The 21900-nt window shown below is 41.1% G+C and overlaps 2 protein-coding genes across 2 annotated transcripts; one reads left to right on the forward strand and one right to left on the reverse strand.

Annotated features, from left to right (window-relative positions):
- The first annotated feature begins 452 nt into the window (after positions 1-452).
- On the forward strand, positions 453-5388 carry CTHRC1 (collagen triple helix repeat containing 1). The gene is made up of 4 exons (XM_032182322.1): positions 453-622; positions 2939-3160; positions 3987-4203; positions 5084-5388. Exons 1-4 carry the CDS (start codon positions 500-502, stop codon positions 5224-5226), a joined length of 705 nt encoding a protein of 234 aa, XP_032038213.1. The 5' UTR covers positions 453-499; the 3' UTR covers positions 5227-5388.
- Positions 5389-8245: 2857 nt separating this feature from the next.
- SLC25A32 (solute carrier family 25 member 32) lies at positions 8246-21869 on the reverse strand. The gene is made up of 7 exons (XM_032182321.1): positions 21695-21869; positions 18949-19099; positions 17770-17855; positions 16506-16666; positions 10399-10512; positions 9680-9825; positions 8246-8836 (listed from the first exon to the last, which is right to left on the reverse strand). Exons 1-7 carry the CDS (start codon positions 21867-21869, stop codon positions 8701-8703), a joined length of 969 nt encoding a protein of 322 aa, XP_032038212.1. The 3' UTR covers positions 8246-8700.
- Between the last annotated feature and the right edge of the window lie 31 nt (positions 21870-21900).

Consider the following 21900-nt stretch of genomic DNA (forward strand, 5'->3'; position numbering starts at 1 on the left):
TGATAAATACTTCACAAAACAATGTATTGAGGTTTATCTCCCCCTTCTGGAAGCCGCCTTTGCAAGCCCCAGAGGCTGCAACACACCCGTTACCTATCGAGGTGCTGCCACTCGTAACGGTACCGGGCATACACCACAGCCTGTATAACTCAGCGTATAGCCCGTATACCGCTACGACCAAGAAAAGAAGCGTTATTTTACACACAAACCAACATTTTATTGTGTCAAATCGACCGGGCTCAGCCGGGCGGGTGGTTAAAGCCTTCAGGTGGCGGTGCCTGGCAGGGTTTGGTGCCACCCCCCCTCACTCCCCCTGCAGCCCTCGGGTGCCCGGAGCGGGGCTTGAGGGGGGCGGGAGCCCCCCGGCCCCTTGCCAATGGCTGCCGGGGGCCGGCGCTGCCTTGGCCGCTCCCGCCCGGTTCCCGGCCTCCCCGGGGAGGGAGCTGGGGCTGGGAGCCGTGAAAGGCTCCATTTATCCCCTGGCCGCCTCCCTCTCGCCATGCTCCGCGCCCCGCTGCTGCTCCTGGCGCTGCTGCTGGGCTCGGGTCCCCCCCCCGGCGGCTCCGAGCCCCCCCGGGGCAAGCAGAAGGCGCTGAGGCAGCGGGAGGTGGCGGCCGAGACGGTGAGGGGGGCAAAATGGCGGGGCCGGGGGCCTGAGGTGGCGAGGGGCAGGGGGGGCGCTGAGGGAAGGAGAGCGGCTGGGTCGGGCCGGGAGAGCCCTTCGGGGGGCTTTTTGTGGAGGGGAGGCTAAGAGGGGCTTTCTGTGGAGAAGCTGAGGATAAGGGGAGCTACTCCGCGGGAATAAAGGGTGAGCCGAGGGGGGCTCCGCACGCCGTTGGGGTAGGGGCGAGAGCTGTGGAGCCGTGTAATGGCAGCAGTGGGCGCCGAGAGGAGAGGCTGCTGAGTGAGTGGTGGGCGACAGGAGCTGGCAGAAAGCAAGGAGCTGCCTTTCTGCTGCCACTGGGTACCGGGAAACCTGTGTCTGGACGTGTACTCATCCCACTTTCTGTGGAGCCTCTTGCGTGCCTCTGTGATCCCTCTGCAACCAGAAAGCCGAGTGTGTGCTGGGACTCTCCCGTCTCGGGGATAGAGAGAAAGGAGAGAGAATTTCCAGTGCCTGGAATGTGAAAAGCAGACATGAAGCGATTTCCGTGAGCCGCTGGGCTGCCATTCGCCTCCTGGAGAAAACCCACAACTTCACGTTTCTTCCAGATCACCTCACGTTTCTCCAGCAAGACCCCAAGGGCGACGTGCCGAAACACCACCAGGAGTAAAGCTGCTTCCCTTGCACGCCGTCACCCCTTCATTTTCTTGTGTGAAGAACGAGGAATGTGCACACGTGGAGGAGCTCGGGGTCTGTGCCTGAGTGGCTTTAGGGCCGCTGATTTGGGGCATTTCTCTTGCTTCCAGCTTTCGGGCACGGCAGACGGAGCAGCACAGCATGGGTGGGAGCTTCAGCGCCAGCTCCACGCCGAGCGCCTCAGGAGCAGGATGAAGGCAGGAGCGAGATGGGAGCTGCTGCTCCTGCGGGCGTTTTCTTTTTAATAGATGCTTTATGCACTCAGGAAAGCATGAGCAATACTCGATTTGGCAAGCGCAGGCGGATCTGGTTGGACTGGAGACCAAAGCCGAGGCAATTCCTTTCGCTCACATCATATTTTTTTTTTTTCCTCAAGATGCTCTCGCTATGAAGATTGACGGCTCCATCCCGGCCTCTGAGCCGGGCCTGCCCCCTCGTGGGAGAACGGCAGCAAGAGCAGAAAGCCCAGGCTGTATGAAACGGGAATGCCTTTGCCTAATCCTCGTGATCCTTAGGCTGACACGTACTTTGCCCAGCCATCTGCCTTTTTGTTGAATGCCACCTTCATGATTCAGTCATCGTGCTGCTCCACTGCTGTTCGCCAGCACTGCGTCCTTTGGTGACAGCAGTGAGGAAATCCCAGCGCTCATTACTCTAGGGCTCATCTTTCTCCTTACTTCAGCCCCTCCTGTACCTTCTGATTGTAAACACGGAGTGACTGCAGCCAAGCCTGCGATGACCAGCACAGTCATCCATGCACAGTCCATGCATTTCACCAAAGCACAGAAAAAAATATCAGTAAACCCCAGAAGAGCAAAGCTCCCCAAGAGGCAAAGGAGAAGGGATGGGGAGCATGAGGTTCCTTCGGGGCCGACAGCTTGCAGGAGGGGCACGGTGATACGACCTGCTCCTTCTCTAGGGGGCTAAAAGGGGCTGAACAGGCATCGGTACTATATGGGGCAGAGCCGACCAGGGAGCTGTCAGCTCCCCAGGGAGGGAAAGGTGCCCCGTGCTGCGTTAACAGCCTGCCCAAGCAGGGTGAAGCCAAATCTCTAAAGGTATGAAGGCAACGTGTGCTGGTATGCAGCCTGGGACAGCAGCATTTGCCTTTTCCAATATCATAGTGTTGAGGGATTGTGAGCATGCCACCATTTCGTGCATGTGCTTCCACTGCTGTGCATGGGAAGCCGGGGATCAGGTTTTGGCAGCGTGCAGCTGCCCAAACCCCTGCCATCACCAACGTGCTTCCTGTTGCATGTGGCACGGAGCAGAGCAACGCCTAGCAGGGCTCTTACAACTCAACTGATCTTTTTTGTTTCTGCATTTGAAGGTTTTCAACCTTCTGATGTTTTTCTATCAGGGTTTTTAATCCTTCGACTAGGATGATTTCTATTTTTAAGTTTGATTATCATTTCATAAAATAATTGGAGTCTTAATTTACAGCAAATTCTGCTGGCATTGCTTATCTTTTAAATTTCATTTTTCCTGCCTTTTCATCTCCTGGAACCATTTTCTAGATGATCCAGAAATAACCCATTAGCTTGTCACAAGGTATTTTGAATTTTTGTTGTTGTTTGATTAACTTGGCTATACTCTGAGTTAATGGATGGTGTCAGCAAGCTCTGCTCTGTCTTTCAGTACAATGGCATGTGCTTACAAGGCCCCAGCGGTGTTCCTGGACGGGATGGAAACCCAGGAACCAACGGGATCCCTGGGACACCGGGAATCCCAGGACGGGATGGGCTGAAGGGAGAAAAGGGAGAGTGCATGCGAGAGAGCGTCGAGGAGTCCTGGACACCCAACTTCAAGCAGTGTTCGTGGAGTGCACTTAATTACGGCATAGATCTTGGGAAAATAGCAGTAAGTTAATGTTACTTTGCCAACTCAGGCAGTACCACAGCAGTTTTAAAGTCTGACATTATGAGCAACGTAGCACAAATAGTACAGATTTCCTGTTGGAGCCTTTTTCGACACATAAGGGTAAACTTCTCAGAGGTTATTTCAGATCCATCTCAACTGTGTTTATCAGCAGTGTGCCTGGTTGTTAATTTCCATAATAATGTTTCAGAATGATGGAGCTGGTATAAGTAGTTTTTAGCTATTACTCCAAAGAGGACCAACATTGTTCAGGAGCAGACTGAAGTGTTGTCCAGATTAACCAAAAAGTTCTGTCCACCACAGCAGACAAAGTACAAAACTTTCAAAAACAATGGTTCAGGGGTAGAAGAGGGGAAGAAATCCCACCTCCCAGTTCCTAGCTCCCAATATGAGCGATGAAGCAGTGCCCAGATTGTTTGGACTAATTGAGCTCCGACTGTTGTGGCTGGAATGAGAACCAACTTATCCAGGAGTTCTGATTTCTGAGGCAGAAATTGCACTGTCCACTTACACAAGGACTTGAGTGCAGCTTTCAGACAGCTCATATCCCCTTCCATAAATCCCAGAAGGTTACTAGGTCACCAACTTAACAGCAGGTTTGTCTAAATAAAGTTAAGAATTTCCATAATTCCCCTTCTCCATTATCAGCTACGAGGTGCTGTTTCTGATTAGCATCATATACTATTGGCTTTTTTTTTTTTTTCTAAAGGGAAAGGAATAAAAATATCGTCCAAAAAATACTGAAAGCAATTCTAGGGAGTAGGTTCAAAATCAGAGTGTGCTACCAAAGCTTTTTTGTCCCTCTTAGGAATGTACGTTTACGAAGATGCGCTCAAACAGCGCGCTGCGAGTTCTCTTCAGCGGATCGCTTCGGCTAAAATGCAAAAATGCCTGCTGTCAGCGCTGGTACTTCACTTTCAATGGAGCGGAATGTGCTGGGCCACTTCCTATTGAAGCCATAATATATTTAGATCAAGGAAGTCCAGAACTGAATTCTACTATTAATATACACCGAACTTCTTCAGGTATGTATGCCAAGGCTGCACCAACAGCAATGGGTTACAGGTCAGTAGCAAATTTAGTTAATAAATGCATCTTAGTTAATAAACAAATTAAATGCATCTCAGTTAAAATAAATGCATCTTAGGAAGAGGGGCCTAGAGTGAAGTTGATACCTCTTGCTGGTTGATACTTACACTGAGAATTATTTATAAAACCAAAAGAGTTGCATTTATTTTTTACTGCTGTGGTTTTAACAGCATTGCACCAGAGGTTTAAGCTGTATTTTGCTCTCAGTTTAGAGCAGAGCCAGAGTATCATGAAGCCAGCAGCCCAGCTCTTTGCAAGAGGCACTTGTCTTCCCTGTAGTATTTCATGACTGAATGAAATCTCACATCTGTGGGTATGATAGATTTTCATCCCCCCAGGGGTAGAACACACTTGTTTTCATTAACCCACCTCCAATTAGCAGTGCTTGGGGAAAAAAGAAAGGTGATAAAAGGGAACTTTTGCAGTGCTGCTCCAGGTACAGCTGTGGGCCTGCCCCACCGACTCTGTCACTGCAAAAATGGTGGCTGGATGGGATTGAAGCCATATCGCTGCTGCCAGTTTACAAATCTGGACATGTAAAGAAGCAGATAGACTCCTATTTTGCATCTAGAGAATTGCTTTCCCCCAGCTTCATGTACTGTAACAGACATCAGTGAGAAGCATGGATAAAGGTAGCACACACCTCTGAAACCTGCATTGCCAACTCTAAGCAATACCCAGGTTTTATTTCTAAAAATGCTACTTAGATTTAACTAAATAGCATGAACTTGCAATGAACTGTCATTAAGTACTTGTGTCCACTGCCAGTTCCAAAATACAGTGTGCTGAGGTAACGTGGGTTTTGTCTTTAACCAGTGGAAGGTCTGTGTGAGGGGATCAACGCCGGCTTGGTGGACATTGCCATCTGGGTCGGGACTTGCGCCGATTATCCAAGGGGAGATGCTTCTACTGGATGGAATTCAGTCTCCCGTATCATCATTGAAGAATTGCCAAAATAACCCTACCTTTTTGTAATCTCTATTTGTATTTTGTACAATTTTCTAGACAAATTACAGAGTTGGATGCAAGTTTTTGACTAAAAGGCACCAAACTCTTTCTCTCGTAGTGTTTGTCTACCTTTTTTTTTTGCACATTGCAGAGGTTTTTTTTATAATAATCATTTTAGGATATAAATATAAAAAACCTTCATTAACTTTTATAATTCCTTTTTTTGATATATGAAAATATACCAACACCATTTTAGGAGTTAACTGTAATTTTTTTGTATCAAATAAATAAGACCTTTTACAAAAAAAAATCCAGGCTATTTTATTAGTCAGCAAACTGTTCCAGGTATTTGACACAGCATTATAATACACAATTCTTTTCTTTAGAACACTTCTAAGTTCCAACCTTGGCTTTAGTCTGTGAAACACATACCCAACACCTACTCCTATGAATGTGAACGAGGAATCGGATGCTCTGCTATGTCTTATATCTCTCTACAAACTTCTTGTGACCGTCACCTGTCAGTCTTTACACCTGATGACTGGTGTTAAATATGTTCTGAAAAAATAAGTAAAAAGGAAATATCCAAGTTTTCCTTCCTTATGTCCTCTGCTGGAGACTAGATTTCAGTGCAAACATTTATTATTGATCTCCACTGTCATCATGCAAAACCTGAGTAATTTTACAGTTACAAAACTTAGGTTTTGCCAATAAATAATTCTGAATTTAGCCTGTCAGATATATACAATCACTTTGGTGTTAAAGCTAGATACATTGTTTGGAAGATGCAGAAATAAAGCAGGCTGAAAAGCCTTGGCTTTCCAAAAAGTGTACTGCTAAACTGAAAGACTGATGTTGCAGATATTTGAATGCAGCCTCCAGACTGGACAAGAAGTAATGAGGAGTGACAACATTGACCATGGCACATCTTCTACCTGGTGCAGTGTTAACAGAAACATTTTAGAGTACTCTCTTCCAAATACATACTCAAGTCTTAAAAACAAACAAACAAAAAAGTCCAGAGTCTAAGGGTAAATATTAGCCATGTCAGATTGCAAAATCAATTGCATATTAATGAAATAAAAAAAAAGCATGTATAACATGCAGAAATACACCCTGTTCAGAAACTAAAAGGAAAAGCATTACATCTGAGATAATTTATTTTAGCTTTCTAATACAAAATCCAGTTTTTTCTTCTGAGCTGGTTATAAGATCTTCCCAAGGCATGTCTCAAAGTGACAGCTCATCTGCAGCTTTGTTAAAATGCTATAGGAACACAGCTGCAGCTAGGAGAGCATTCAGGTTCTCCTTACTGCAAGCTTACACGTGATACTGCTGCAAGCCAGCAAGCTGCACAGCTGGCATTTATGTCTCTGAAGAACTGCCGCTGTTTTTGTTGGCTGGCAAGAGGGGTTTTAGGGCATATGAACACAAACTAGTTACTGTGAGCTAAACTATGGTGGGAATTTAGCGGATGTCAGTTAGCATACAGTCACTGATTGTGTACACGCTTGGAGACTGGCTTTACGCTTACCCTGGATCACACGTACCCCGCTCTGAGTCTAAACATGCTCATCTAGGGCGGTCAGTGCACAACTTTTATTATTTTCGTACGGTTTATTCCTATGTCTTCACAATGTATTTTGAATCCTGAATACTAGAAAACACAAACCCAAGTAAAAAAACTTCCAAAGAAAGGCAAAAGTAGCTGATAGGGCTCTATGCTGAATTTGCATGGTAAACTTCTAGTAAATTTGCTCTTCGGTTAGATGTACATGGCAGCTTTTATAATTACACAAACAAACAAAAATAACATATAATGGTCACATGCCATTTCAGATGAGATAGCTTAATGTATTATCAGCTGTAACAGTAGAAAGGAAGGATGGGATTAGGGAGGAAAAGGAGTAAATTATTAAAAAAGTTAAGCATACACAAAGCATGATGTAGCAATAGTATCAAGAGAAACAAACAACAGGAATTGAGATTCAAAATACTAAGCAGTTTCTGTAGTTCCAAACTTAAAGGTTAAACCAATTCCCTAATTTCTGCTTCTGGTTAGTCTTGTGTTAAACAGGAAACTTCTCTAAGAGATTATTCAAGTGCTTTGCTGAAGAGTATTCTCTGTTCCTTATGAAACTGAGTATTTCCCCACCTGCTGAATAACCTTTGCTAATTTATTTCCTCCTCAGTTAAGTGCTACTTTCTAGATATTTATTCATACATTTATAATAATAGCAGGAGGCAGATGCTATGCTTGGTAACGTGCTTCCGTAATGAAGAACTAAAAAAGAAAAAAACACCTAGGTTTCCAAAAAGTACGTATCCTTGACAGCAACTATGGCCATAAAAATAAGCACTGGGATTCAAATTTACTGAGATGTACTGTAATTTTGCTTGCTATTGTGTTAGCAATTGGTATATTCTTAGTCATTTCCTGAGACTAAGTCAGAAGGCATTAACGACTTTAAAAAAAAAGTCCTGTGCACAGTATTTTTAGACTACCTATGGATTTTTTCAAAGAATATTATTCAAAATGAGTAGTCACATTTGCTGTTAAAGTTGCTTGAAAACTGCATAACTATGGAATCACTAGGAAAACCCATATATATATATATATATATATTTTTTTTTTTTTTAAGTAAGCCTACTTTCAAATATTCATTTACTTAGTAATATTTGGTCAGATGCATCAGTGACAGAGACGGAACATCTTGGTCAGAGTGGGGAGGGAAGAGAGAGAAAACCAATGAAGTAAGTTGCCAGCAATGCACACAACAGACTTTGGTTTGGTATTAAAACAAGCCAACAACCACACTGCAAAGTCTGTCTTGGTATGACTCAAGAGCTGGATTTCAATTGGCAATTACTCAAAACCAGGAATGGACAGCTGACTGTTTTACAAAACATTTGAGTTTCCAAACTGCACCCCACTGAGACAGCATTTTTGTGTTGGATGAGCGATGGAATGTGGAGCACTCCATAATCTAAAACCTGACAGATAACAGAGATGGATTCAGAAAACACTGCTGTAAACAAATACATACGTATTTTCTCCATGAGGCTCTGATAAAGATTTGAGGACGTTCTGATGGATTCCAGAGTTGCTTTTATATGAAGTTTTCTGCAGTACAATCTGACCAACTGTTATCTTGCGACTTGTCACAACAGATTAGTCCATTACTCCAGGCAGGCCAGGATGAATTGAATTGTTGCACAGCTGCCTTCACCCAGTCACAATGCTACTTCACAGTTGCAGACATTTGTTCCAGGCAGACACTGCTGATTCAGAGGGGAGAGAAATGTAGCAAGGCAGGAACTCTCAGCAGAAGAGATGCGGGCAGGGTTTTAATATCTCCAGGTTCTTTCCTCAAAATATTAAATCAATTCACAGTGTCAAAATAGACTGCTGAAGTAAATCTCTCCCAGATCATAAATATATATATAAAAAGGGATAGATTCCTTCTGAACACAAGCTTATACCTTTAATTATTTTCTTTTCTAAAACCAAGTAAAAAACTAGACACATTTTCATAAACTACAAAAGTAATGCAGCAAGCAGGAGTCACTCTGATCACATTGGGGATAATTCCTTTGTAAAATCCATGAATTCCTTCTTTCCTTTAAAGACACAGAAAAAAAAATACTTTTAATTAATACATTTTAATAGAAATCAGACATAAAACAAAGCCTGTTGCTTTTCTCTTGCTCTTTCACTGAGGGAAATGTACTTCAAATTAGGAATAACAAGTTCAGAATAATTTCTTACTGAAATGTTTACAGAGTCAAAACATATCAAATCTTAACCCTTCACTTTCCCTTCTGTTAGAAAGTTTTGAAGACTTCTAATTTCAGCTTCCTATTCTCTAGTTTCATATGGACCTAGGATACCCAGAGTGATGAGTAGTCAAAGCAGATCCTGGAAAGTGCTTGGGTGTGGTTTATACCTCTCTTCTGAGTGCTCTAGGTTGCATTTGTGTCTCATGAGTGGGCCCAAAATGTCTGCACACATTCATGCTTTGTAAGAACTAGTAAGCCTTCCTGTAAACTGCAGGCTACTGCAGGGACATCAGCATAAGCAGCCCTAGCTAGCTCACATCCTCCTGCTATGAATTTGGATCAGCCCAACTCTTCTGTCATATATGATGACCTAAAACAGTTCAAATGAAACTTGTTAAAAGAGTCCCCAAAGAATCTCAACTCAATGGTGTGTTTTTAAACCTTGCTAGTTTCTAAGCAAAATTCTGGGGAAGAGAATAAGGAGGCAGAATAAACAACAGAAGTGTGCGGGCTAGCACTGACCCTCTCCTCTCTCTTCCTTTGTCCATAGAATCTAGCTATTATTAGTGGCACAGCCCACAAAACGGCTTCATACAGATAACCAGACAGCATGGAAGCAAGTAAACACGGTGAATCTGTAAGACATGGTTTCCAAGATGCGAACTTTTAATGCTGCGTGCCTACCTCCATGTCCTGTGGATCACATCAAACACACCAGAATATGTATTGTGCTGATCTTGAAGACGAGCTCGTACAACTTGATAGGGATAAGTTGCTGACACAGCAAATATTTTGGATACAGCTGCCATCGTTATGTATTCTGCAGTGTTCTAAAAAACAAAACAAAACAAAACACAACAGGTTTGCCTTAACTATGGTTTAAAATAGCCAATTTCCCCAAATCTTGTTTGATTTTAAAATTTTAAACTAAACAACAGATTTTTTTCCCTCTGCAATGAACTCGTTTCAAAAATTGGCAATGTTACAGAGCACAGAGAGTGCCTTACGTAATTCATTGTAAAATGCTTGTTGTGCTCGCTCATTCTTATCAAATGAAACTCTTCTAGAAATCTTTCAGGTGTTCCAAAACTACCAATACCTCTGCCCAATTTGCACCTGACTAGTTTTATAGGTAGGTATTTAGGAAGACTTCCTATGATTCCACATAGAAAGACTATTTTCAAAAAACATTCCTTCCCCTAAAATTCTCAAACCACTTGCCAAAATAACCCGATTTCCCTACAGAAAAAAACAGCAGCAACCAGTTGTTTGTTCCTAAAGTGAAAAATCATATTTCCTTATAGATTTTATATTTTAACTAATGCATCAATATGTTGTAAACTTGGTCGTTCTATGACCCAGAATGTCACGTCACAACATATTTTTGTTCTCAATAATCTTACCAATTTTGTATCTGATCCTCTGTTTCTATACTTGTTGTATCTCAATTTCAAATCTTCATACGCCATGAATTGAAGTGCTCCATGTGAAGTTCCAAACAGACCAGGCACAAATCCCTAAAAAAGGGGATAAACCCAGGTTGAAAAGCAATCCACAAGAACCATACGACTCGACAGAGTTCAGTTCATACACATTATATATCCACCATTCCTTTAAAAATTGTGACTGCACAGCTCTGGCTGTACTGTATGTTTCAAAACCCACACTTTGTTGGTATTCATCGGGGTGGGCATTCAAAGTATAATGTATGTTACATTTCTTGAGATGACGTACAGGCTAAGACATCAAATGAGGAAGATAAATAAAGCAAGTGGACTCCACCTAACAGAGCACAAGCACAGGTCTCAAAAAGCTGGTAATGTGGATGAGGATTATAAAAATATGATCAAGCTGATTTGCAAATCAAACTGGCAGGGACTGGCAGTAAGCTGTTAAATTCCCACCTGAGACCAATAAGGCAATTACAGAAGCTGGGGTCTCAGTGAGGAAGGCTACTAGAAGCAGAGGTACAAAAACTCTTGTGATCAAGTCCTGGAGACAGATATGTACACGTGTTTATATATATTTATATACACATAAATGTTTATAGATATGAATCTATAATATATTTACACACTTGCACAGTAGAAAGCTGAAGCGCACAGATGGAAAGGTAACTCATATGAGGTCTTATGGATGATTTACATTAAAAAAATAAATCTATAATTCAATTTGAGAGCATTCCTCACCCTGCTCCAAACATATCCCAAAGCAACCCAGCAGAACAAACTGCAAGAACAAAGTCATAACAGCAGTCTACGAAATGTTGCCCAGCTGTAAGGGGCAGTAAGGGACAGTAGGAATGTGACATGGAAATTTACAGAAACTTTCAAAAAAGTTGAAGTGAAGGAGGAAAACGGATCTTCTGAAGTGTCTGTAGAAGAAAGAGAAGGCAGGAGTAGCTCAGTTGGAAATGAACTGACAGCTGCGTGCGTTCTCAGAAGTTCTGATTCTCTTGTTAGAGAGTTGGTCACTTACACTGGAAAAATACAAATAAGTGGGGAATAGTCATCCTGGCAGCAAATGACTTATAGGAGCCAAAAGCTTGCTGAAAACTGTTGCAAGGAGAAAATTATAACAGTAAATGATCAAAACACGGCTAAAAATGACTCGAGGAATCAAAACTTCTCAAAAAATAGTGGTATTGAACAGCTTTACCTTCTCTTCCATGAATTCAGGAAAGACAGAGGAATATGAAAAGATGTGTCCAGACAAAAAACTCTGTCTTAGACTAAACTGGAAGACCAAAACGTTGAATACTGACAGATCAATAAACTACTAAGACCCTGGAGCAGAAGAGAAGGAATCCTGGTAGGAGTCTACTGAAATGTCTACTGTGTAACAGGACAAAAAGAAATTAATTCACAAACTCCTACCTTTCAGAAAAAAAAAAAAGAAAAAAGAAAAAAGAAAACAACAGCAGGAATAAAAAGCACACTGAGTCTCTATCACTTGAGGATTAACTCTCTGGAAGCTATGGATTTCTTAAATTCAAGATAATATAGTCATTCAGAAAGTGATTTTTAGGATCTCTCTGTAATAAAAAAGTATTAATTTATTCTCACTGTAGAAAACAATGGTCATAAATTAATCGTCAGTGACCATGAACTGATCAAGTGAATTAAGGACTAGCTGAAGTCCCCAGTTCACAACCACCAACCTTGAAAAAATAGTTCCCTAAATATGGACAAGTGGAATTAAACCAAAACCCTCCATTTTGTCAACTGTGAGCATAATTGCAGAATTTTATGGAGTTTGATGCTATAACACATGGGAAAGGACAACTTAGGTTTTCAGAAATCCTCAATCAGAAAGAAAATTAGGCAGTAATATAAAAAAGTAACAGGAGGAACAGACAAAAATATATGCATTACTGAAAGTATCAAATAAAAAGTTATCTGGGTCAGCAGAACCATGAACAGTATGAAATGCTTTAGTGATAGCAGGGAAAATCTTCACTAACATATGCCCATTACTAGACAGTGAAAAAGTTATGAGACAGAGGAAACAATTGCTTTGTACTAGGAAAGAATTACAATGATGTATTTATATCATAGGAGAATGAGGTAATATTTTCCCCCCTAATGAGAGAAGAATGTTAAACAACATTTAAGAGTGCTAAACTGTTAAAATTTAAGCCAGCAGACTGGATAACTTGTACCCAAGGGTCCTAAAGTATCTACTTATGAGATTTGGTAAATGAATGCCAGAACACTGCAAGTCTTCTTGTGATGGGGAAAACTTCCAAACACTGAAGGACTTTTAGTGTTGAGCCAGTGTTAGAAGATGCAATAAGGACAAATGAGACAACTATCTGCCAGTCAACCTCAGTATAATAAGAGCTGAAACAGGGTTCTATTAATCATAAAAAAGGAGGAATCCAAGTCCACACGTTCTTAGAGAACAGTGTTTCAAAGCAAAACTGATTTCTTCTCAGTAATGAAATATCTGCCTGACAAAGTTTTGGAAAGATATTCCTACTCAATTTTCTTATTCTTGCAATTTCACGCAAATAACTTCCTTGCCATAAAACCTGATAACATTTGACATTTATTTTTCATCTACAATATGACCATAAAGATATTTTTTTTAAATCATTTCTTTATAGACATCTTGTTACTTTTTATATTCAAAACCTATCTTTAGAAGACTTTTACCATAAGAGATGCACAGGAACAATCTTTGCTTAATGAAGTTCTGCTTGAATTCCGTTTTAGAAAATTAGAATAATGGACAAAATTAAAAATGTAACTAGAGACGTACACGGTAAAGTATTTAATTCTGACCAATAAACGATGTGGAAAAAATCATACTTTAAATTTGTCTTAGAACAGCTACATGCACAGAAGATCCAGGGTAGGAGAAAAGCATTCAGTTGGTTAGAATTTCAGAAGTCACCACCAAGATGAAAAGAAACCTGGGCAAACATACAGAGGAAAGCCTATGCTGCTTAGTAAAGCAGGGAACGAGGTTCATTTGGTGACAAGGTACTCACAACACTGCCTGAAGTGTCTGAGAGAGCTCATGCCAGAACAGCCTCTGGTGTGCTTTGAGAGAATGTAGCAGATTCCCCTTGCAATCTGTGTAGCACCATCTTCATTTGGGATCTCAGCATGCCAGTGCCAGCAGTACCGGAATGCCCTGCTCTGCCAACTCGTGCAGAGAGACACTGGAAGAATGCCACTATGCCTCCCGATTCCTTCAAAGCAAAGACTGATACCATCTTTTATGTGAAAGTTACTTCTTCCCTCTCTCTCTGTCTAGAGCCCGGGGCTACACTTAAAGTCAAGACGATCAAATCCCAGTGGATTTTGCAATAGGGAAAAATAAAGAAATAGAAAGTCACTTAGCTTATAAACTTCACGTTTGCAAGGAGGAAAAGAGCACAAGCAGAAAACATAGCAAATAAAGAGAGATAAATGTCTTAAGACATTAATGGACTGGAAAAAAATACATTATCCTCAGATTACAGAAACTTGCCTATCAAAGGTGAAACTGTTGAATGGAAATGTCCAGGGTGATTGTAAAATATATTTTCACTTGGTAATGAGTGTGTAACACTACTAGGATTTTTTGTTGTTGTTAGCATACTGCATTATTATTCTCAGTCTTGATGACTCCACATTTTTTTAATCTCCTTAAACTTTCCACATTTCCCATTTATTGGGGAATTTACTGCTGTCCATTAAGCATTGCCCTAATTGCTGCCTCTATCATCACTGAAAGAGAATAAAACTGAAAATACGAGGAAAGAATCACACAAACCACCAAGAATGTTAGTTACATTCTTGATTGACATTTTCTTTAGTCAGCCACTCTACACTAGACAGCTAACAATTTCTCAAGAGCTCAGAGATACTGTATGTTTTTCCTAAAGTGCAAACTCCTACAGTCTTAAGATTATTTTAAAATGTTTGGTCTCTCCTGCCTTAGACTTGAAGAGAAACATATAGCACTTAACATGGTGATGGTTGCATGACATTCAACTTCATTAGGCAAAATCATTTTCAGAACTCAGATCTCCAACAGATCTACTGGGTATCTTCAACTTGCATGACCCCAAAGTGGTGGGTTTATTTTTCAGCTTGGAGTGCAGCAAAGCAGCTCCGACCCTGGTCATCTGGGGGACTGAAGTCAAAGGACAAAGCCTATGGATGGAGGGTGGGGAAGATCACTGACTAGATGATTACTGGGATGACAGGAGAAAGAAAGGCTCCTATTTCTGTTTTTAAATCCAGGCCAAGTTCAAGCAGCACAAATTATCAGGGAAGCCATCTTCAGACGAACTACAGTTTAGCTAACACTACTTAACACAGATAACAGACAGCTTTGATCCTTAATAGAAAGACTAGTGCATCCTAACATTACTAAACTTGTGCCAGAAAGGACTAAAAAGAATTGCTCAGAACATCAACAGCATCTTGTGCAACAGAGAGCAAGATATGGAATTGCTTAGAGAACACCACCATGCTTTGGAAAGCTAATCTCAAATGCACCAGAAGGAAACAACTTCCAGATTTTATTTCCAACTTGCAGTGGCATTTTCCTTATCTGCTCCAAGGAGCTCTTTCTGAAATTAATGTTAAGAGGAGAAAGACATTCATCTGCATTACAGCTCCTGCAACACAGGGTGATTGATAAAACTTCAACCCTTGAGTTTTAAACCAAGTGAGAAGAAGAAAAAAAAAGTGAACAAAAGCAGAAAATGGAATAAGGCTACTGTATGGATACTGTAAAAAAGCCACCTGAAGACATACCTTCTTCCCCAGTATAGAAAAGGTTGAGAGAATCCTGATGTTAAATGGAAGTTAATCGGTGTGAATGGTTATATAGGTCAATCAGGACCAATCTAGGTTACCTTCTTTTCAGAACAGCTAATTAAGCAGGTAATTTGCTCCTTCAAAGGAATTACCTGGTTTAACTACCCACTTGCAGACTAATGTTACAAAAAAAGGGTCTAGTGCTAAAAGTAACGCATACTACATACATGAAGAATCTGAAAAGTAACTCAATGGAAAGAAATCCTAACAGAGAATTAAGAAACAGAAGAAATTAAAACTTAGTTACGTGAAACAAAGCAGACATCCAGGCAGGCAAATCAGAAATTGTGACAATTTCAACTAGGAATGAGTATGAAGTGTTTTGTTCCTGGTGTCAGAATTTGATATTCATCAGCATGTGGCATCAGCATGTCTTTAGCATACAGGACTGTATTTTTCACTGCTAATAAACAAAGTTAATGTTCAGTAATCAGGACAATTCCTAAGAGATAGTGTTCTTGTTCTATAGCCTTACTTGCAAGAAAAGAGCCAGACTGAACTAAAGTAGGTTTCTTCACACCTTCTAGGCACTGATGAACGCATCGTGATGTCATGGCCTGAAGGAAGGGGGAAGCAAAAAGTCCAAATCCAGTTGCCATCTGTTTCCCTAAATTAAACGGAACAAGAACCCGCACATATGCAGACCATTTTGAGAAGTCTGTAAATTTTATGCATCTAGAGATGACAGATTACAGACCTGAATAACTAGGGGGCAAACGAGCACTGGTGAAATCATCCATTGTAGAAGAAAAAATTAGCAAGTACTTTAGTCATATGTTACGTTGTACAAGGTGTCAGAAAGACAGGGATAAGAGATGAAATGGAAAAAGTCACTAGCAGCAACATAGATCACACTATTGCTGCTCTCTTATCCAAATCCTAGTTTGGGGGAGACTCAAAAAATTAAAAAAAATAGCTTGTAGTTTACTCTCATTTCAGTATTTTCAGAAGACGGCTTAAACATAAAGCTTACACTTCAGTGATTTCCTACATTTAATAACGTAGTTGCTTTTCTGAAGTTTAAGCCTTTTTGCTTGATCTTTGCTTTGACTCATAGAATAAAAATAAGCTAATACAAAAAAAAGACATACAAATTGTGGTGTTTTTTTTTTTTTTGTAGACAAGCATTTGCAAACCTCACAATGCTATTGAGGGGTGCCAGCCAGCCCTGATGTTTTAAATTTTATTACCTTGTACAAGCCACGTATGCCCTCTGTCTTGTATATCTTTATAAGAGCATCGAACATTCCTCTGTATTGCCGCTTTGATGGATCAACACCAGCATCGTATTGTAATACAAGTCGCGTCTTCGTTACCCATATCGGGTTCGTAATGCAGAGAGTCATGGCTCCTGAGAACAGATGGAAGTTAGACTGATTGTTAAGCCCACGCCAAAGCTGGTCCCAGTTTGCTCAGTTCAGTGTAACACACGCTTCTATAATGACAAAACTACTTATCCTATGAGAGTACTCATATTACTTGAAAGAGGAAAAGTTTAGGCACACCATTGTTCCCTCTTTCTGCCTTTAAAGCTCAAAACTCAGTCCAAACTTCTCCTGCTGGGGCTACGTCTATGGAGCATACACCTTTATGCACATTCACAGCACATCCCCCTTTTTCCCTTACCATTCCACACTCAGTAGTGCAATCTGTAGTAGACAGAACACAAGTATTTTCATACTGTACTCTTGACTACCTGAGTTAGTCTCCAGGCACTCAATTATTCAAAATTCAGTGAACGCCTCAGTCATAGGAAATTGACTTAATACTGACAGGTTAACACAAGCAACCTGGTGTAGCTTTAACGCAGGTGTAAAGTGACATTAGTATTTTTTGCATCAAAGAATATGCATTTTATTTCAACTGTAAGGAAATGCTACAACATCCTAATAAAATCTTCTCAACTACCTAAATTAAATAGTACATATAAACACGTGCAAGAAAGTAAGTCAGAAACAATGTATTAAAAGTCATGATGGTTAAAGTTGTACTTTGATTTTGGATCTATAGTTTTAAAGAAAACCTGGACCTTAGATAATGATTTCCAAGGACCTACGACCAATTTATTTATTTTATTAACTTCAACAGGCCTACTCTTTTCCAGGTCTAAACATTTAAAGTTTAATGAGTTAACAAGCTAGTAACAGCTGATTTATACAGCTATGTTTTCGGACTCAATATAGTACTAAATACAGAAAGCACTTATACATGATGAAAACAAGGTCAGAAGGGATTTTACCAACTGCTGCTTCTGAGCAAAACTGAAAGGACCACAGTTAATTATCCATTTATCTCAGACATCATTAATTTATTTACAGACAATAAGTGATTGCATTTGGACTCAAACACTTACACTTGCCACCTGTAAGAAAGAACAGCATTGACACAGAAAGGCAAAGAGCAGCATATGGACAGGCTAGAAGAAAACATTAATCTTCTTTGTATTTAACTCACCAGCCTCTGCAGCTGACACTAGGTGTTCAGTTGCGCTGAGACTTTCCAGCTTCCCTTCCTTCTTGTAAGCTTTGATGGCATTATAACTGGAAAACGTAGAATGTATTTTGGTAAAGGTAAAAACAAACCTGTATCACTTTCAAAAACAAACAAACAAACAAACTCAGCAACACATTCTCATTTAGCATCAGGGAAAACTTTAGCTGGTACATAACCTTTGAAAGGATTTCTAAATAAATTATCATTATTGATAATTGATTAATTGATTTCTGAATGGTGAACTCTTTCAAGTCAACTCTGGTGATACATATTTAAATTGATCAAGGACTACTGTCAGTATCAATGAGACTACATCTTGAAGCAGCTATCTATCTCAAGAATTAACTTCTTAAAGAAACACACCAGACATCCTAATTTTTATTAAAAATAACAGTGGTAGTTATCTATTTTCTGTTTCCAATGAGCTTTCATCTCTTGATCCAGTTTCCAGTGTTTGTGGTTTTAAAAGCGTCACTAGGAGCTGAACAGTCGATAGGAGCTCACAGCAGAGCTTGAGGACTGAAGTCCAACAAAAGCATAATCTGCACAACTGGCAAGTCAGCTTTGCATAGGAATACCAAATAACCTCTCTAAAAATGTTTCAATTAACAGGGAACAGCAGTAAAGCAGGTCAGTTACAGAGCGAATAAAGTAGAACATATTGAATATTAAAAAATAGTCTTTATAAGCAAAGGACATTAACAAAAACAATGAAAGAACTGTTAGCAGAATTATTAAAAAGCAGCTCAATATTCAGCTTTAGTAGGAAACTACCATGTCCTTTACTTTTTAACATGCCAGTGTAGGTGCTTAATTTCCATGAGGCTTTAAGCACAGTTTATTTGAGCTTTTAGAGGACTCTTTACGAGTGATGTCACCATCTCTCAAGTTCCTTAGTGTTTTCACAGCATCAAGGGGAATGCACTGTACTCGACAAACTAACATGTCTCTGACTCAAACTGCTTGTGTTCTGAAACAGCAAACCGTAATGACGGGTAATGGACCTGGACGTACTAAAAGAATCACAAGTTTATAAGCCATTTAGCACTTTTTTTTTCTGTATACCCTCCCAGAGCAGATGGAGTTTATATACGATCGTTAAATTGCACAGGATCTGACATATTTTAGAGCTCTACTTACAAGAAAAAGTAAAGTCCCCAGGAAGCTCCTGCTCCCAGCATGTTGGGAGTTACCCCTTGGTATAAGCCTCGTAGTCCTTCATGCTTCCAGACGGTGGTCATGCAGTGGAGAATCCCATTGTATTTTGGCCTCAGCTCCAATCCATCACTCACTGTGAAAAAAAGAAATTGCAGTGAAAAAAACTTTCCAGAAGCATGAAATTCAGGTGTGTGAAAGCCACCCCAGCAGTTCAAAGCCTCCAAACAAAGATGCAAGTGAACATAAAAGCCTAACTAATCAGCTGTATTTTAAAGGTATGCAGAAGCTGGGGTTTACAACTTCAGTAAACCTAGACTTAAAGAACTTTAAAAAAGAAAAAAATAAAAATAACTTTCAAGCTCTGCAAGAAGAAAATTTCCATCAATCTGACAAGACTAGGTGCACTAATGTGCAGTTTTGGTGAGCAGAAATTCTTTGCATCCTTTCTTTTTAGAGCCCCAAGGATTTCACATAATATTTCAAGTGCTACGCGTAGGCTCTTTGACAACAGGTTTCTACAAGGAGTTTGGTAACCCCCTCATATAAGAGTTTGTAACTTAAATCTTTTTCTTTTGAATGTTCTCTGTAGACCCGAGTATCTTCAGTTAGTCATGTCCTATTGATTCCAAAGTCAGTTTTTACCAGAATTCTCAAAGGTTATTTCCATCATCAATTCTTATGTGCTACTTTGTTTCTCATTGAATTGATTTGCATGAAAACACCAAAGTGCACGCTTTCACCCAATAACCAAACAGCTGTCCAAATATTCAGGAAATCATCAACAAGACAAAGAATGCCCAAGTCTTTGTTTGATAGATTGATTTTAGAATACAGCTTTCATACAACTTAAAGCAGTAGCTACCATTGTTCCTATCATAACAGCAAGACAGTTTGTTGGTTACTGACAACAACCTCAATTATTCTAGGATGCCAGTACAGCAGGCACTTTCATTCTTCATATAGACAAAAGGTTAGACCGAAACATTACATATGATTAATCATGAAGTTTCACAGTCAATACAGTTTCTGTATCCCCACCAGGACACAATGGTAATCATTAATTTCAGGTGTTTTCCGTTCAGTGCCATATTCATTCTCCTTTGATCTTCATGTACAGTGCTGTATGTTGTGAGACTTCAGAACTAAGGATAAAATGATTTTTTCTGAGTATATTGTGCCAAGTCCTCTACATCTTAACAATCACTCAAAACTAGAACATAAATTAAATGCTGGAATGAGCACTGCTAGACCTTTCCATTTTTCTTTTTTTCCCATGCTGACATTAAATCAGGTTTATAAGCACATTAAACAAGGTGGAAAATCAGAGACATGAATGCAAGTCTGTCAATGATGCTACCAAAGATCTTTATAACACTGATTTTTGGTCTCAGCTCTTACTTCCTGGTTGAAGACAAAGTATGGGGATCATCATTTGCAAACCAAAGAAGCATGTGAAATGATCCCTTTCTCTCTGTACCTTCTGACTGAAAAGCTAGCTGGGGCTATAGTTAACACTGGAGTGCCAACAAATAACTCAGGTCTTGTTCAAACACTTCTCAGTGTGGCCTCCAGCAATGGAAGGACAGAGCTGTGAACCACTCACACGCAGCAGGGACGGAGAGCTTCCATCCTGAAGTGACACCTAAACTCAAAGCACTTCACCATGTTATTCTCTCCTGTGCCACAAGGTGCGATAGCTGGGTATCACCAACCAACACAAGAGCTATGCTGTTAAAATGTGGACTTCAGATCTCAATGACTCGGAACAAGCTTTTGGGGAAAAAAAAAACATCAGTCTTAGTGAGTCCAAGCAAAACTTAACAGTTGGAAACCAGGAAAAGAACTGAAACCATCACATAAAAGCATAAATCAATTCTGGTTGGAAGTGGCCTCCAGAGGTCATCTAATACAATCGATCCCCTGCTCAAAACACATCTAATTAGATCAGGCTCATCAGGACACGTCCAGTCAGTTCTTGAACATTTCCAAAGCTGAAAAGATTACAGCACGAACAACCTCTTATAGCATTTGACTACTTTCATAGTTAAAAAAAAGAGTTTTTCTTAGTAGCTAACCGGAATTTTCTATGTTCCAGCTTGTGCCTGTTCCCTCTATCCCTATCATTTACTCCAAGAAGAACCTGGCTTCACCTTTTCCATGTCTTCTGATGACACAGACTGCAATAATGCCTCCCTTCAGCCTTCTCTCCTGGAGCCTGGCCTGCTCCTGTCTGTCCCTGCGCCACGCACTCAGCACCTCATCCAGCCTGGTGGCCTCTCCTGGCATCACTCCAGCATCCCAATGCCATTCCTGAACTGGTGAACCCCAGACTGGACACAGTGCTTCAGGCATCCTAGAAATGCCTGAAAAAGGCAAAGGGAGCGCTTCTGCTGGCTGCACCCTCCTAACGCAGCCCGGGATGTGACCGCGCTATGAGGCAGGAGAGGCTATTTAAACCCAACTGCGCAAAAAGCCTGCTGAAAAACCTAAGGCGTTAGGTTTTTAAGACTTTTACTCACTAGTTCAGAATTTATTTGTGATACCCATTTAAGACATCGACCCCAAAATACAGCAAACCTTCTATAAAAGACAAGACACGAGGCCAACCATCGCTACGGTTGAAAACCTGCACGAAGGCGAACTTTGAACGCCGGCTGCCTCCGCGTGCCCCCCACCCCTGCAGCCCCCCTGCACCCCCCTGCAGCCCCCTGTCCCCCCCCGTCCCCACCTGCGAAGCGGATCTTGACCAGGTCCAGCGGGTGCAGCACCAGCGTGGACACGACGCCGCCGCTCAGCCCGGCGGCCAGGCTCTCCAGCTGCACGTGGCGCAGCACCGAGCGCACCGGCACCCCCGTGGGGCCCCCGGCGGCGGCGGGGCTCTGGGCTCCCGGCGCTGCGCTCATCGCCCCCCGCAGCAGCAGCAGCAGCAGCAGC

The sequence above is a fragment of the Aythya fuligula genome, chromosome 2, assembly GCF_009819795.1.
Source record: "Aythya fuligula isolate bAytFul2 chromosome 2, bAytFul2.pri, whole genome shotgun sequence".
NCBI classification, from domain to species: domain Eukaryota; kingdom Metazoa; phylum Chordata; class Aves; order Anseriformes; family Anatidae; genus Aythya; species Aythya fuligula.

Bases quoted from the DNA above. Each gene is read 5' to 3' on its own strand.
- CTHRC1 (XM_032182322.1), top strand. From the start codon at position 500: ATGCTCCGCGCCCCGCTGCTGCTCCTGGCGCTGCTGCTGGGCTCGGGT. The intron at 623-2,938 runs GTGAGGGGGGCA...TCTGTCTTTCAG, and splicing joins GGGAGGTGGCGGCCGAGACG to TACAATGGCATGTGCTTACA. The intron at 3,161-3,986 runs GTAAGTTAATGT...TGTCCCTCTTAG, and splicing joins TAGATCTTGGGAAAATAGCA to GAATGTACGTTTACGAAGAT.
- SLC25A32 (XM_032182321.1), bottom strand. From the start codon at position 21,869: ATGAGCGCAGCGCCGGGAGCCCAGAGCCCCGCCGCCGCCGGGGGCCCC. The intron at 19,100-21,694 runs GTGGGGACGGGG...TTTTTTTCACAG, and splicing joins GGTCAAGATCCGCTTCGCAG to TGAGTGATGGATTGGAGCTG. The intron at 8,837-9,679 runs GTAGGCACGCAG...GTGTCTTTAAAG, and splicing joins GTGATCCACAGGACATGGAG to GAAAGAAGGAATTCATGGAT.